Source organism: Akebia trifoliata, chromosome 1 (assembly GCF_017979445.1).
Source record: "Akebia trifoliata isolate Shusen 1 chromosome 1, ASM1797944v1, whole genome shotgun sequence".
Classification (NCBI taxonomy): Eukaryota; Viridiplantae; Streptophyta; class Magnoliopsida; order Ranunculales; family Lardizabalaceae; genus Akebia; species Akebia trifoliata.
In genome coordinates this window covers 24,391,335-24,407,388 of record NC_141375.1, presented here as the reverse complement: position 1 = coordinate 24,407,388, position 16,054 = coordinate 24,391,335, and the positions used below count along the sequence as shown (strand labels likewise).

The window sequence follows — 16,054 nt, the reverse complement described above, 5'->3', positions numbered from 1 at the left end:
CCATGTGAAATAGACTTGGTGCTACAACTTAAACATCATATAATAAAGCGCAGGGCGTATAACGAAGTAATAAAATTCTGGGGAGTCTGAGGTCGATTATAGGGATTGAAGTGTAACCAAAATTATGGATTATGAAATCTAAAGAGAAATTAAAAATCCTAAATTTGGAAATAAAAAATTTTAAGATTGAAACTAAATTTAATCGAATGAAAAAAAAAAACACTAAAATTAAATTTGAAAAAATTGTTAAGGATTAAAGATCCACCACAAATTATGAAAGATATTTTTATTGATTTTGTCACTCAATTAAATTCGAATAAAGATCCAATTTAATCAGAAATTAGAAAATCTAAAACTAATATTCGCACCGATTAGGTTTTTCATAAACATAGAGAAGTTATCAATTATTGTTCTTAATCAATTTTACGCCTTAGTTTACTACAAGGAATTCCGAGCATTTGATGTAATCGAAATACACATCGGATCAAAGAATAAAATAATAAATTCAAGAAGATTAAAATATTAATTTATCAATTAAAACAAATTAAATATAATCCATGGCTTCCCTTTTTACCTTAACAAAGCTTTTAGTCGACCATCTTAAAATTTAACATTCATTTTATCGACTAAAATAAATAACAAATTAAAAAGAAAGTTAAGAGGATGTGAGTACAATCTAGTTTTTTTTTTTTACTTTGACTTCATCTTCGATCTTTCAGGATATTTAAGAAAAAGTGATCCACTTTTGACAAATTTACGATTTCAGCTCACTGTTCATTTTAATTACCAAAACGTGAACGATAACGAATTCAGAGGTTTTTAAAATGACTATTTCGCAAGTTTAAAGTAACTAATTGGAAATATTTACTTTAAACCTACGAAATTGTTACTTTAAACTTGCGAAGTAGTCACTTTAAAACCGTCGAATTCGTTACTATATATGAAAACTGAAAAATATTGAATTGTCATTTAGAACAAAGAATGTATATGAAGGGATTGAAGGCAAGACCTTTTACACAAAAGCTCTGGGAATGAAAGTTGAGTATAACTAAATCATTTTACTCGACATTAAAAGAGATTAGCTTCCAAAGACTTCGGGTAACTTCACATAGGATTAGGCCAAATATATTAATAGACATGTTAAGTAGTGGTCGTTGCATCCAAGCAATGATAACCTACTACAATAGGTACTACAAAATCACAGACTTTCATCATTTCTTTGTATTATTGGGTTGGTCACCTCAACTTTCCCTTATTTTAATTCAGTTTCATCTAAAAAAATGACTAACCAAAACCTATATGGTTGTAATATGAATTAGTGAACCTATAATTAGAAACCTATTAAGTCAATTGTGAGTAATTACTACCGAATCCTAGACACAAATCCAAACATTATAAACCAATAATTTAAAGATGAAGGAAATAATTATGACACAAATAGTAGATATAATAGCTTAAATGATAAAACTCATGAGAGAAGAAAATGTAAAGCAAATATTGAAGAATATAGTACATCCATACACAGTCAAGCAACATAACATCGTCGTCATTGGCAAACCAAGCAAGATTAAATGGTCTATGTCTAGTTATAAACTCTAGAAGCATGATCCCATAGTAAAAAATATCAATCTTTTTGAAAGACTTTCTAGAGAAAAGGTATTCAAGAATTATACGTCCGATCGTGCTTCGCACATCAGGGGTCTCATGGGTATCTTTATAGTCCATAAGCTTAGCCAACCCAAAATCCCCAACAACTGACTCGTACTCCTCATTCAACAAAATATTTGCAACTTTCACATTACAAGAAATGATCATGCATATAAGAAAGCCCTCTAGTAGATCCTAATGCAATACGCCTCTGAGTTGGCCAATCAAGTGGGGTTTCCAATGGTTGACGCTATATAAAAATGAATCAATGTAACACAATTAGATTACTCTATGTAAATGAAAAGGACATAGAAATGCTAACAAGTAATACAATACATCTCAAACGTGATGCTTTGGAAAATTAAACCATTGCTACTTGCAAGTACTCTGGCCTATTCCTTTTTTATAGTTGAATGATCGAATCATACCCAAAAGTGCAAATGCACTCGCATACTCTTCTTTGAATATGGTTATCTCATTTGCTTTCTTGGATCTGTTTCTAGAGATTTTCGTGTAGGATGCCAAAACAATCTTGTAGTCATATTGACATCAGTAGGAAGTTTTGTTCTTGCTACTGTTATTATTAATTGTCGCCACGTATCCTATTAACAAGGAAGATCATAATGACCATATTTCAAAAAGTTAATTCTGTTTCTTGGACAATTCAAAATGTTAATTCATGGAAAATGAATAAAATACTCCTATATTTAATTGCAATCATGTTTAAAATGAACATAACTTATGGGAAGTGGAATTAACTGGTGAGAAATAGTTAACCTACTCTTAAAATTTTGCGATTGAGAAGTCTTGTTGAGTCTAAATCATATATGCATCACTAAACCACTCCCTCTATTTCATAAAAGTGATTAAACAAATCTTCTCCTTTGAAATACTTTGATAGAATAAAATACTTAAAAATTGTTTACTCCTATTCAAATACTTTCTTAGAGTTATGAAAATATGGAAATAACCATACTATTACTAATTAATGACGATGGGCATACAACTACAAGCAACAATACTAAATAGGATTGTCAACAGGTGCTTATTGGTTTGGATACAACAATATTCAAATCCGAATTCGAAATTTTTATCTAATATCCAAATTTGAATTTGAATCCAACGGATATTCTAAAACTCTATCCGAATTCGTATCCGATTAGAATCCGAATAATTTGTATATAAAACAACAACATAATTTTTCTTTGTCCAACTGAATTTTCAATATTAAAAAAAAAAAAAAAAAAACTTATTGTATGTTATAATATTTATATAATAAATAAAATAAAATAAAATATATTATATTATTTATATAAAAAATTAATTAAATAAAGTAATAAAGATTATATATTATTTCGAATCGGATATTATCGAATTCGAAATGTTAATATCCGAATTTGTATCCGATAAGGATTCGAACATATAAAGCTATTTGAATTTGAATCCAATATCTAAAATTTTCGAATAATATTGACCATCTATTGATAGCCCTAGTACTAAAGTATCATTCTAGCATGTAATGTATCATTATCACTAGAATAATTCACATGATCTTGTATGAATTCGTCTAAGAGCTGTTGGGAGTGCTCTTAGGGTTGGTTGCTGTACATATCAATGGCCTTCTTGACCTCCTTTTTTTTATAAATAAAATCTATAATTGTTAGAAAAAAAAAAGAATAATATGTTATTCCCTCCCATGGTGCCCACCCACAATACACAAATAATAAAAGAAAATACTTTCAGCAATATAATGCATCTAAATCAATGATGAACAATGTGCTCCATTATTGCTTGTCTTGAGGAATCACAAAATATTTTTTTTATACATAGTCGGGCAAATAAAATTGTACCTTCTATAAATAACTTGCAATGATTTCAACAACCACCACATTTCTAGTTGTAGTAAGCTTAAATTGGGGGAATTAGAAATCATGTAACTCACTTGTCAAGATGACAGTGAACTCAATACCATATCTCTAAGCACAAGAAAATAACAAGAGTGACATTATCATACCTAATTTGAATCCTCTTGTGGGAAATTGATCAAACACCTAACATTGGTTGATTTTAAGTACAAAAAATCAATAACTAAACCTGTATTAACTTCAAGTATTAAATTCTTAACCATGTAACCAACTTAAAGGCAAAAAATTTATAGAAAAAATAAATCTAAGATTGAAAAGTATAATAGACAGAAAACCTTCATTTATTGTTTCTATCAAATTGAAGAGAATAAGAACAATCGATAAAAAAAAGGTAAAATAACAAAAACAAGAAGTAGTAGAAAGAAAGAGGAACTCACCTTAGGAGATAGAGAAGACTAACCATTATAGAAGATAAACATTTCAACAAATAAGCAAATATTGGGAAAAATATCCCAAATCCATTATAAAAAAAAAACAAAAAACAGAGAACATTAACTATGGTAGAAGAGAAACATAAACCCTAAGAATTCAAGAACCAAATATGGATAATAAACACTCAGCCATAAACAACAGAAGAGAGAAATACAGAGACACACCAAAAGACTTTCAGAAATCTACAAAGGGACGGAGAGAGCCTATTGGTAAAGATGCAGAGGCGCCTATGATGTCGCACAATTCGTAACGGCGATGCTCAAGTTTAGGATTTTTAGAGAGTGAGGGAGCTGGAGAGAGATTAGGGTTTTAGAGAGCTTGCCCGTGAAAAATTTTATGTAAAAAAAGGAGAAATCGAGCAAAAAAACTAAACTTTGACATTTCATTCTATTTATTTGGAAACTCCGACATTTGTTTAAGAAAACACCACTACTTATTCGACCTTTAGGGGCACTTGACTAAAACGCCACTAAGAAACAGTCTAGCTATATCACATTGTTTTTGTAGTGATAATTTGATGTTTGGTTCAATTTATATGATTCAATTATTTCTCTTGATGTAACTTTAGAATCTGATATTACATTTGATTATGATTACCAAAGCAATCTACTACATCAAAAATCGAGGGACTTGTTGCTTTATTGAAATCTAATTATAGTGTTTTTGTGCTAAAATGACATTTATGCTGGCCTACCTAATATTCCCCACTATAACTATAAAATCACATCAGCTAAATCAGATTCCAATTCTAGAATTTATAATCAATTTCAAGAAAACATTATAGGCAAAGGAGATTCAAAGTTTAAAAATTAATTTTGATAATCTAATTGTTCTAACAATCCAAACACCTACATGATTCACATTGGCTAATATCTCAAATTCCCCGCTAAACAATCAAAGTCATATAGGACAATAACTTTCAAAGCTAGCCATGATGTTAGAAAAAATCACATCACTACCATTTACAACATAAAAAATTTACGTAATGAGCCCTAAAATAAGGAATTTTTTCAAATACCCCAAACTTGGGATAACTTAAGAATCAAACACTTTATATACGAACATCCCTTGTATTGATTTTTTTTTAAGTGCCCTAAAGTAGGGGTCTCAATGGGCTGATTGTGATTCGATTTTTAAGATCTCTAGAATTTAAATCATCAAATTTATTGGTTTCGGTTCTTAATAATTTTGATTTGTATTAAATTAGTGAAATTGGACTCGAAACCACCAAAAACCGCGAGTAACTACCAGTTCCTATTCTTGATAAATGGATAAAAAAAAACTCTTGGGTAATAATAGCTTTGCACATTCTGTTAATGCAAGTTTCTTTAATCACATAATATGGAAAAACATATTTTATATATCATTGCAAAAATTTATTCCTTTGAGAACATAACACATTATCTACAAAAGCATCAATAACATAATTATAATTTATTTAGTAAAGATACAAGTTATTTTAAAAAAAGTAAATTCCATTTTCTTTACAATTAATAAACTTAGGAAAGATGAACATTTTAAATTAGATTACACAATTTATTTGAGAAGTTGATTTTTTTTCACAAAAACTATATTGTTAAAGAGAGAGACAGGGGGAGTAGAAGTAGTTTGACACAAAAATTTCGATCTCACAAATGCCTCCACCCTTATATTTCAAGATAATATAATCAAGGTCATTTTGGCAAAAAAAACACTTAAAAAATTGTAATCCCACAATCCTATAATCACGTTGTATAATTTACAAAATTACAAAAATATCTTTAATATCATGTTATCTTCAAAATCTTTTAATTAATATTTTAAATTAAAAATAAGTCCTTTAATACATATGCGTTTGCATATAGCACATCCTAACTCAAAAGGTAAGAAAACCTTCAACTCTTTATAATACTAAAAATGATAAAATAATTCAATTCCGAATTCCCGCAACCATTTAATAAAAAATCAATCGGTTCAAGGTCCTATCGATTCAAATCCTCTTAGAATTGCTTCCAAGAGCAATTGAAAATAGGGATTTAAAATAGGGGGTTTTCAGTCTTGGTTCTTGTTTGATTTCAAGTAAATAGATACTCATCTGACACTCCTACCCTAGAGCCTCCCTCCCGCCCGCCCCCCTAATCTCATTAAATTTAATAAGGTTTTCAATGATTATTATGATCTATTGCTATAATTTGTCACAGAGAGTGATGAATAAGGAAAATGTTGTCTTTTTAATTTAGAAAGAGTCGTGATTTTTTGACGCCCCCTCTGACACACTACCTTATTTCGCCCCTTGACATGGCATGCGTTAAAACCATAGAGTTTTTCCTTCATAATACACAATTATACATCCGCATAAATATGTGCAGTTGTGTATCCCGAGAAAATAATATATGGTTCTAGCACATACTACACCAAGAGGCGTTTGGAAATCATTATTCTTTTAAAAATTATTTCGTGGTTGATTTCATGTTCAGTATTATTTAGAAAAACGATTAGGCACGCTTGTCCCACTTGAGTCAAAACACTTTAAGAGGTGATTTTTCTTGATCTTTTCTCAATTATCGAACTTTCTTTCATAGGCAGGGACATGGTTCGAATTTACAGTCTCCAGATCATGAGCCCGATGAGTCGACCAATTTTAAAGTATAATTTTTTATCTATTTTAAACAATGATGATTAATGAAATTCATACTCATAATTTTAAATATTTAAATATAATTTTTGTTTGGAAGGTCCATTTCACTATTATTATTATTATATAAAATTGAGATGTTTTGTATAACTATATTGATATTTAAAAACTTTAGAATAAGTGAGGAAAAAATATTTTTAATACTTAAAAAAAGACTTTTGTTGTCAAGTTTACATTCGAAAAGTTAAGGTATTTTGAAAGAAATTGAATGTTAATAGTAGAGTACGTTAGGTTAATTCCTTTAATTAATTAATTATTAAAGAAAGTGAAAAAACGACAGCATGTGATTGAGTCAGCTTTTGTCGGGAGCTACCACCCAAGCCTAAAAAGTCGGGCATTTTGTCAAATCAGTCAACTGTTTTAAGAATGCTAGATCAACGCTGCCGTCTCCATTCTAGAGGTCATTCTCGTAATTTCACACAGACACTTGTACGAAATAATAATTTTTTATCTTTTTCATTAATTTGCAAATATTTGGAAAAAAGACATAAAAAAAAATTCGGAAAAAAATTGAGGAGAGAAGAGAGCTGTATCCTGTATGCACATGGCCTTGTTGCCGATGGGGCCTCATCCGCTAGAGAATGAGGGAGTGAAGATTGGGTCTCGCAGGTCGCAGATGGGAGACGATAAGGTAAATATATTTTTTTCTGATTTTTCTCCCAAATTTCCGGTGAAATTCCATGGATTACGGCTAGATTTGCAGATTCTGGCTTTATTAGGATTTTTTTTTTTAATTTAATTTTATTTTATTGCGATTCCGGCCGTATTTCGCATTTCTGTTGTGTTTTTCGGGCTCCCTGATCTTCTGTTATTTTTCGGAGATAAAATCAAGATTGCAGGGATTAATCTTCGATTTTCTTAATTTTCCGGAAAATAACTCTTCGATTTTCTCTCTTTTTTGTTTATTTTGGCAGTTTTTTGCTTTTCATCCGGTGATAAATTTGGTTTTTCTGTCTTTAACTTTAAATATTTTCTAGTTCGAGGATGATTTCACTGTGATGTCGTGGATGAACGTTGATGTCTCGTTTTAACGGTGAAACCTTGTGATTTTGCGTCCTCTAGGGTTTGTGAGGGTCTCGATGTTCTCATATTTTGCTTGATCTGTTCGTTTCTTCTTCATCATCGATTATGTTCTGTGATTTCTTCTATTTTTAGTTGATTTTTGGTAATTTTTAGCCAGATATTTTTATTTTTGATTTGAGATACGTTTCTTGTTGCTTTTGCTTCGATCTTAAGTCGGGTTCTCCTCTAGGTTTTTGTTGATCTGTGCGATTTTTGTGTTTGATTTCATGCGAGGAGCATCAGCTTGTGTTTTTCACCCATCACTTCACTTTTTTTTTTTTTCCCCTTTTGTGACGTTTATTGCTTTTCAAAATTTCACATTTTGCTTCCTTTCTCATGTCGTGTCCATCAATCTTGTCTGGATTTGTTCAGGAGATTGATTGGTGTTTGATTCTTCCTTCATGTCTGCATCAGTTCTTTTCTTGTTTGATCTGCAACCTTTCAAGACTTTGATGCTTTCTTGGAACCTCTCCCCTTTACATGTCTCATCTCCACTCATTTATTTACATATCTTCCTAATCTGACCGATCCTCCATTTGTATTTAATAGGTTCATTGTTGAAGCCATTCCATTTCCCCTATAATGGTCAGTTAATACGTTTTTGGGTTGCTGTTTTGTTTTTCTCTGCTATCTGAATCTATTTTGGAGGAAAGAAAGGCCGTTTGTTCAATTCTTTTGAGTTTTTTCGTTGTTGTTGTTGTTGTATGTTCCAGGATGTATCAGCGGCTGTCGTTGAGGGGAACGATCAGGTTACTGGTCATATCATTTCAACCACGATTGGAGGTAAAAATGGTGAACCCAAGCAGGTTAGAACTGGACCTTATTAATCAACTGTTCTTACAGATACATATTTTTAACTCTGCATGCTAAGTGTGTTAGATGTACCTCAATTGCCAATATTTTAGAACATTGAGTTGGTGCCATGGTTTTAGACAACTCGTCCGATACGTCACGGTATCGTCCACTAACGAGATGGATAGACAAGTCAAACGTATCGGACGAAATTTAAAATCATGGTTCATTTGTTTCATTGTTGAACGAGACAATTCAAACGTATTGGAAAACTTGGTGCTGATAGATGGCTCAATCTCGTTTATGGACGAGTTTTGAAATCACTTGGTGCTGATATTTCCGGAGTATTTTTTTTTGAGAGCTACATGCCAACTTTTACTTATTATACCCCAATTTCTTGAATTATTTATCACACCCCAATTAAAGATTAAATCACACTCTTCAAACATTGCAAATGTTTTGCTTAAATTATAATCTCGACATTACAAAACATTACATCACTTGTTCAAACACTTTCGGTAGTGAACAATTAATTATGATTAGGCTCATATAAAATCCAAAATCCAAAAAATAGAAATCTTGCAGAGAAAGAGAGCTTCTATTGGCTGCACCGAAATTTTACTCATTCTCAACCATTCCTTTATTTTTAATTGGGGTGTAATAGGTAAAAGTTGGGTTGCCAATCTCTCTCTCTCTCTCTCTTCCTTTTTAATTTATGAAAGTTGAGGCATATCTTGTCCTGACTTCTCGCAGACCATCAGTTACATGGCGGAACGTGTTGTGGGGACTGGATCATTTGGAATTGTCTTTCAGGCTAAATGCTTGGAAACTGGAGAAACTGTGGCTATAAAGAAGGTCTTGCAGGACAAGCGGTATAAGAATCGTGAACTGCAGTTGATGCGCTCAATGGATCACCCAAATGTGGTTTCTCTAAAGCATTGTTTCTTTTCTACCACAACTAGAGATGAGCTTTTCCTCAATTTAGTTATGGAGTACGTCCCCGAAACTGTGTATCGGGTTCTGAAGCACTACAGCAATGTCAATCAAAGGATGCCGCTCATCTACGTGAAACTTTATACATACCAAGTAGATATTAATGACTTTCTTATGCTAATTTTGTATCACCATCCTTCTTGTACGGCTACTAAATGGTGAATGTTTTTCCAGATTTTTAGGGGGCTAGCTTATATTCACACTGTTCATGGAGTTTCCCATAGGGATGTCAAGCCTCAAAATCTTCTGGTAAGTACTTCTTCGAGAGTCCTATTTCTAATTGAGGAAATATGGATGTTTTTCTTAATCCATTTTGGACATTCTACAGGTTGATCCTCTAACCCACCAGGTCAAGCTTTGTGACTTTGGAAGTGCAAAAGTTCTGGTATGTCCATCCCCTTGTTTTCTCTAATCTTTTTTTCAAAAAAAAAAAAAAAATTTAAATACCGGCCATCCATTTGGTCTCTTTATATGCATGCTTGATGGAAGATTCAATGAATTACTCCTGAGCATGATAGATTGTCGAGCAAGTCTTCTTGTTGTCCATGGATGGGGGGCCATCCCATTAATTCATTGACATATCCACTAGCTACGGAAGTTTGTGACTACCCAAATCCTTTTTTTTTATTAAAAAAATTAAATAAGCAACACCTTTTGGGTAATTGATGAATCAGTTATGCTGTAATATTTTTTGTTAACTTTTCTATTGTTTCTTTCTGAACCCTTCTTCTTTTTCCCTTCTAAAAGGCATTAAACAAATGTCTTTCGCACACATGTGTGAACACATTTGTTTAAGAATGCTTGGTGGGTTTGAATAGTAAAAAAGAACAATTTGAGAGAAGTTCTTTATCAAGGGAAAGTGGACCCTTAGGGTTTTAGTTGCCATCGCAGTTTGTTGGGTGATTTGGAAGGAAAGGAATGAAGAGCACGAGTTGGTTTTGGAGGTCCTAGCTTTGTTATTCTTTTAGTGTAAAAGGTTTAAGGAGTTTAGGGGTTTTTTCTTCCGAAGATTTCCTTTTTAATTGGGATAGGCTGTGTAATGTAGATATGGGGTACTGTTTGTTCTTTATTTGGCGACTTGTTCACCTTTTGATAGGTTTGTTGTTCTTTCTTTCCGTTGGTCTTCTCGATCTCTGTTTTTATGAATGAAATTATCTTTACCTATCAAAATAAATAAATAAATACATTTCCACCTCAAGTTTAAGAACGCCCTTTATCATCACTCACGCCACCGCCTTTGCCACCTCACTTGTTTTCGTCTCCCAAGAATCCCAAGAATCCGAGAACCAAATACCAGCACCGACGCATATTTAACATACAAGTCCCTGCTTGTTTGCACCTCAAAAGCTTGTAAATCGTCAAAATAGTGAGAAATTGAGGTCTTTTGCAATTTTCCCCTTCTTTATGTTCATTCTTTTTATTGTCACTGGCCTTTCATTCTCATACACACTCAACGCCAATGCAGCAATTAAACAGCTGCTAGTATCATAGATTATACTATTTGGTGAACATGGATTTAGACTATGTAGGAGATTATAAAATGTCAACGAGCTCTTAAAATAACATACATTATGACCCAAATATTTTTTGTAGTACATTTCTTGTCTTTACCAAGAATTAATTGTCATCAGGTCAAGGGCGAAACAAACATATCGTACATATGTTCTCGGTACTACCGGGCTCCAGAACTCATATTTGGAGCTGCAGAATATACAACATCAATTGATATCTGGTCAGCAGGTTGTGTTCTTGCCGAGCTTCTTCTAGGCCAGGTCTGCCATTTACTAAGCATTTTATATCTGCTCTTCCCCAGAATTTTCAAAAATGTACATCCAATATGTTTGTGTAATTTTTCTTGCTGACTTCAATTTCATAATTGTCTCAGCCATTGTTTCCTGGAGAAAGCGCAGTGGACCAGCTTGTTGAGATAATCAAGGTACAACATCCTTATCCATATTGATGTTGCTAAAACTTGATGTTATATACTGGAAACTATATGATTACTTAATTTAACATCTCCTACATTTAATCGATAGCTCCGATGGTTGGTGTGTATCCACCCATGGAGATCATGAATTCAATCCATGACGAGCAGCGGACCAACCTTATTTGATGCCTTCTTACAGGTTCTTGGTACTCCAACTCGGGAGGAAATTCGTTGCATGAATCCAAATTACAAGGAGTTTAAGTTTCCACAGATAAAAGCCCACCCTTGGCATAAGGTATGGTTTTCATGCATTTTTTTGTTCTTAAATACCTATTATTCTCAGATTGAAATATTGTTTTAAAATTTAGTTATGGTATAAGTCGATGATTTCGAAGAAATCGATACGATATGGAGAATGATGCTTGAATGGATGGATATATAGGCTTTCTCTAACACTTATAGTTGGAACCCATTTTCTTTGACGCTTAACATTCTTTGGGGATTGAAGCTGTATATCTGCCTCAAAGAATTACCATTACTAATATACGATAGTTTTAACAGAATAACAGGGATATTTTTGCTTACGTTATTGGCACCCTTTGTGTTTGTGGTGGGGTCAATGGTATCACCAAAACTGGTTAAAGAAAGAAGTGATTACACTCAGACTGAACAAAGAAGTTATTCATTTGGACCTTTGGTTTTGGGTTTCAAATTGTATGAAAGTTAGTTACTCCTCATTAATGAAGTCTTTTTTTTTTTTTTTTTTTGGAGGGTGAAGTCTGGTTTTAGTTTCTATGTCCAAGTTTAGATGTCCATTAACATTTTATAATTCATTTTATTCTATGGATGTAGCTTATTTTGGTAATCATTAACTTTCATGATTGTGCTAACATTACAGATTGTGTGTTAGATTGCCTTATATTTTACTGTTTTTTTTATTCAGGTTTTCCACAAAAGGATGCCTCCAGAAGCAATTGATCTTGCTTCAAGGCTTCTCCAATATTCACCAAGTCTTCGTTGCTCTGCGGTGAGTTTGATTTTCTTGTGCTTTATGAACATCAGGACCCCAATTTGCTCATAGTCCTAAATAGCTTTGGCCCAGAAAAATATTTGTGTTTCACCATTTTAGCAACTACAGTAGTGTAAGCTTTTTCATTTACTATATGCTGCAACTTTAATATTCTTTGCATCCAAAGCAAAATTTCTGGTTTTCATTTCATCTGACCTGTATTTTGTCACTGCAGCTAGAAGCATGTGCCCACCCTTTCTTTGATGAGCTCCGGGAACCCAATGCTCGCCTTCCAAATGGTCGTCCTTTGCCCCCTCTCTTCAATTTTAAACAGGAAGTATGCCTCAGAACTATTGAAACTTTTCTTTGTTTTCAGTATTGCTGCATGTTGATTGCACACACACACATGTGTGGTTAAACCTGTTCAAGTCCTCACAATCATTGTATCATGTGGATTTTGGTAGCAGTCACACTTTTTTCTATCGGTTTAAAAGGAGTTTTTACTTATAGTAAATATTTTATCTAGGAATGACTGAGAAAAGAATACAAGGAAAGCAACCAGAAAAAGTGACAGATCCTCACAAAGGCATCCAATATCTTGGATGCACCATCCTCTTAAAAAAATAATTTTGCTTTCCCAGCTTCTTGGTAAATATGATAATAAGCTGTTCCACGTTAAATAATGGCAATAGAAACATCTCTTTCCTCCCGTTAATGTTTTTTCTCATAATTTTTTTTCTGAAGTTTTATATTGATTACCATTTCTCTATATGTTTTTAGTATTCATTTAAAGAAGGTATGCTCACAAGGTTAGGTTAGGACATTGAAGCCTCCACCTGCTTATGTGTTTAAAGGGTTGCAGTTAGTCATTCATATATTATTTAGAAAATATAGTCTAACGGTACTGAAATTGACGACTGAAGGGATATGAAAGATATTGGACAAATTAAGATTTATCTGAATAAGAAGTATTTAATATCATTTATAAAAAAAGTATTTAATACCACCATTAAGTCAATACCCTGACACATCTGCACTGTTGATTTCATATGTAAACAGATGGATCTCACATATCCATGGTAGGGATTGTGTGTGAACATGAGTTCACATTTCACGAGTCTACGGATCCCAACTCTCTCTCTCTCTCTCTATATATATATATATATATAGGGGGCGGTTCAAGGGTCATATGAGAAAACATATGAAAAAACTTTCGTTTTTGAAAATAAGAGTTAGAGGTTTTGGATTGAGCTGATTTTTTGCAAGGATGGTCACTATGATGGAAAGATCATCCTCACAAAAAATCAGCTCAATCAGAAACTTCTAAATCCATCAAAAGTGATTTACAAATTAGTGATAAAAATTGGTAAAAAATCGACGGTCCACATTCTAAATCACTTTTAATGGGGTTAGAAGTTTCAGATTGGGCTGATTTTTTTTTTGGATGATCTTCCCATCATAGAGATCATCCTCACAAAAAATCAGCTCAATCCAAAATTTCTAACCCATATTTTAAAATTTTTTGAAAAACGAAAGTTTTTACATATGTTTTCTCATATGGCCCTTGAACCTGACTCATATATATATATATATGGGAAATGTTCAGCACCAAACATTTTGGCAAAACATTTTTCAAAACATGGGTTAGAAGTTTTGGAATGGGCTGATTTTTGGCGAGGATGATCTTTACGGTGAGGAGATCTCATCATCACCAAAAATCAGCCCATTCCAAAACTTCTAACCCCATCAAAAATGGTTTAGAAAAAATGGACGGTCCATGATTTTTCAACTTGTAAACATGGGGCTAGAAGTTTTGGAATGGGCTGATTTTTGGTGAGGATGATCTCCTCACCGTAGAGATCATCCTCACCAAAAATCAACCCATTCCAAAACTTCTAACCCATGTAGGACAAAAATGGTTGGCTAAAATGTTGGCCAAAATGTTTGGTGCTGAACGGGACCCTATATATATAGCATGTGCAACACACATGTATCATAAGGGCTTATTTGTAATTTAAAATATTGATTAAAGGGCTTTTAAAGATTATACATTGTAAAAAAAACATACTTTTGTAATTTTGAAAACTAAGCAAGGTAATTACAGTGTTGTTACAATTTTCTTGGGCTTTTTTTATATACCAAAATGACTGATTATATTAAATTTAAATATAAAAGTGGGAGCATTATGACCACTCAAATTTTGGTGTCAAACCACTTCTCTACTCTGCCTTCTGTCGATATAATAGTATATATATGATTGCATTGGCATGCATGCACACATGTGAACACGTGGACGCAATTAGTTAGAAAATTGACCTTTTTTCACTTCGTTTTTTTTATTTCAGTTATCTGGAGCTTCACTGGAGCTAATCAACAAGCTGATACCTGAGCACATGAGACGGCATCTGGTGGGCTCGTAAATGAAGACAGAAACCTGGCATGTACTTGATGGATGCAAAGCAAAGTGCTTCCTCTCTCTTTCTCTCTCTCTTTGTGGTTAAATCATCATATATGATTCATTCAGGTCCGACCAGCAGTTTTTCTAGCTCAGCAGTTATAGTGGCTGGAATGCTGGGCCTTCTGGAATTTGGTGCTTTTGTTTACTACGTTCTACAAAAATGTTTCCTGCTTTTGTATATTGTTTGATCATAAAGATAATATCAGTCAGACTGATCAAAAAAGCTGTTATAGAAGAAAGAATGGGGACCGTTGGTAGTGGTGGTGGTGGTGGTGGTGGGGGTGGGGCAAGGCTGAAAAGGAAGGTGTGGGGAGCAAAAGTTAGTTGAGTGTGTTCACTTAACAGACTTTTTCCACTTTTGTTTGTGGAGGATGATTTGTAAAGGTTTGCGCTCCTCTGTTCTTCGATTTCTTTCTTCTTCAGTCATTATTAATACAGGCATTTGTACTTTCTGAAGGGGAGGGTATGGTTTGAATCTTGCTCTGATTTTGTGCAATGTGTTTTTGAGTCAATTTCTCCAATATTAGCTTTGGGAACACGTGTTGTCTCACGTAGAGATTTCCAAGCTTGATCTGATATGTGCTGCTATCCAGGTGTGTTCATTGAATATTTTCATGTGCAGCATTAATGTTACGATATCCACCTGTAAATGGCTGCGGGTTTCAACAGAGGATTCGTAACAAATCTTGAGGTCTTGTTTTATGCATTCCAAGGTCTTGTTTATATTGGATGAGACTTGGTAAAGCCTTTTTTCCTCACTATCTTAGTAAGGATGGTTGGACTCTTTTAAATTTATAGGATCTGAGATTTCAGGTTTGTGGTAGGTGATGATGATGGCCAGATTGTTTCCTAACACAGGCTCTAAAATCTTTTGCTTTAATGAATACTGAACAAAAATAAAATCTAGCAGTTGATGATGATAGCTGAGCTTTATTTTGAAGGGAAATAACATGCTCCAGACAAAATTATCATTAGCATTTCAAAAGAATTTAGTAGTGCATTTTTTATTTGATTTATTATTTAGGTGTGAACAAATCCAAGTCTTGAGGGGAGATCTCCTCATGGACATTGATTGGATGATCTTGAGATCTTGCTACAACTACTAAGGCCTTCTCGATGATATATGTACCCACTA

The 16,054-nt window shown here is 33.2% G+C and overlaps 1 protein-coding gene across 1 annotated transcript; it reads left to right on the top strand.

Moving 5' to 3' along the window:
• The first annotated feature begins 7,152 nt into the window (after positions 1 to 7,152).
• On the top strand, positions 7,153 to 15,375 carry LOC147411138 (shaggy-related protein kinase eta-like). Its single transcript, XM_086444929.1, has 11 exons — positions 7,153 to 7,309; positions 8,454 to 8,546; positions 9,286 to 9,618; positions 9,700 to 9,774; positions 9,854 to 9,910; positions 11,157 to 11,297; positions 11,411 to 11,461; positions 11,652 to 11,747; positions 12,396 to 12,479; positions 12,697 to 12,798; positions 14,807 to 15,375. The coding sequence occupies exons 1-11, from the start codon at positions 7,217 to 7,219 to the stop codon at positions 14,879 to 14,881; spliced, it is 1,200 nt and encodes a 399-aa protein (XP_086301055.1). The 5' UTR covers positions 7,153 to 7,216; the 3' UTR covers positions 14,882 to 15,375.
• The last annotated feature ends 679 nt before the right edge of the window (positions 15,376 to 16,054 follow it).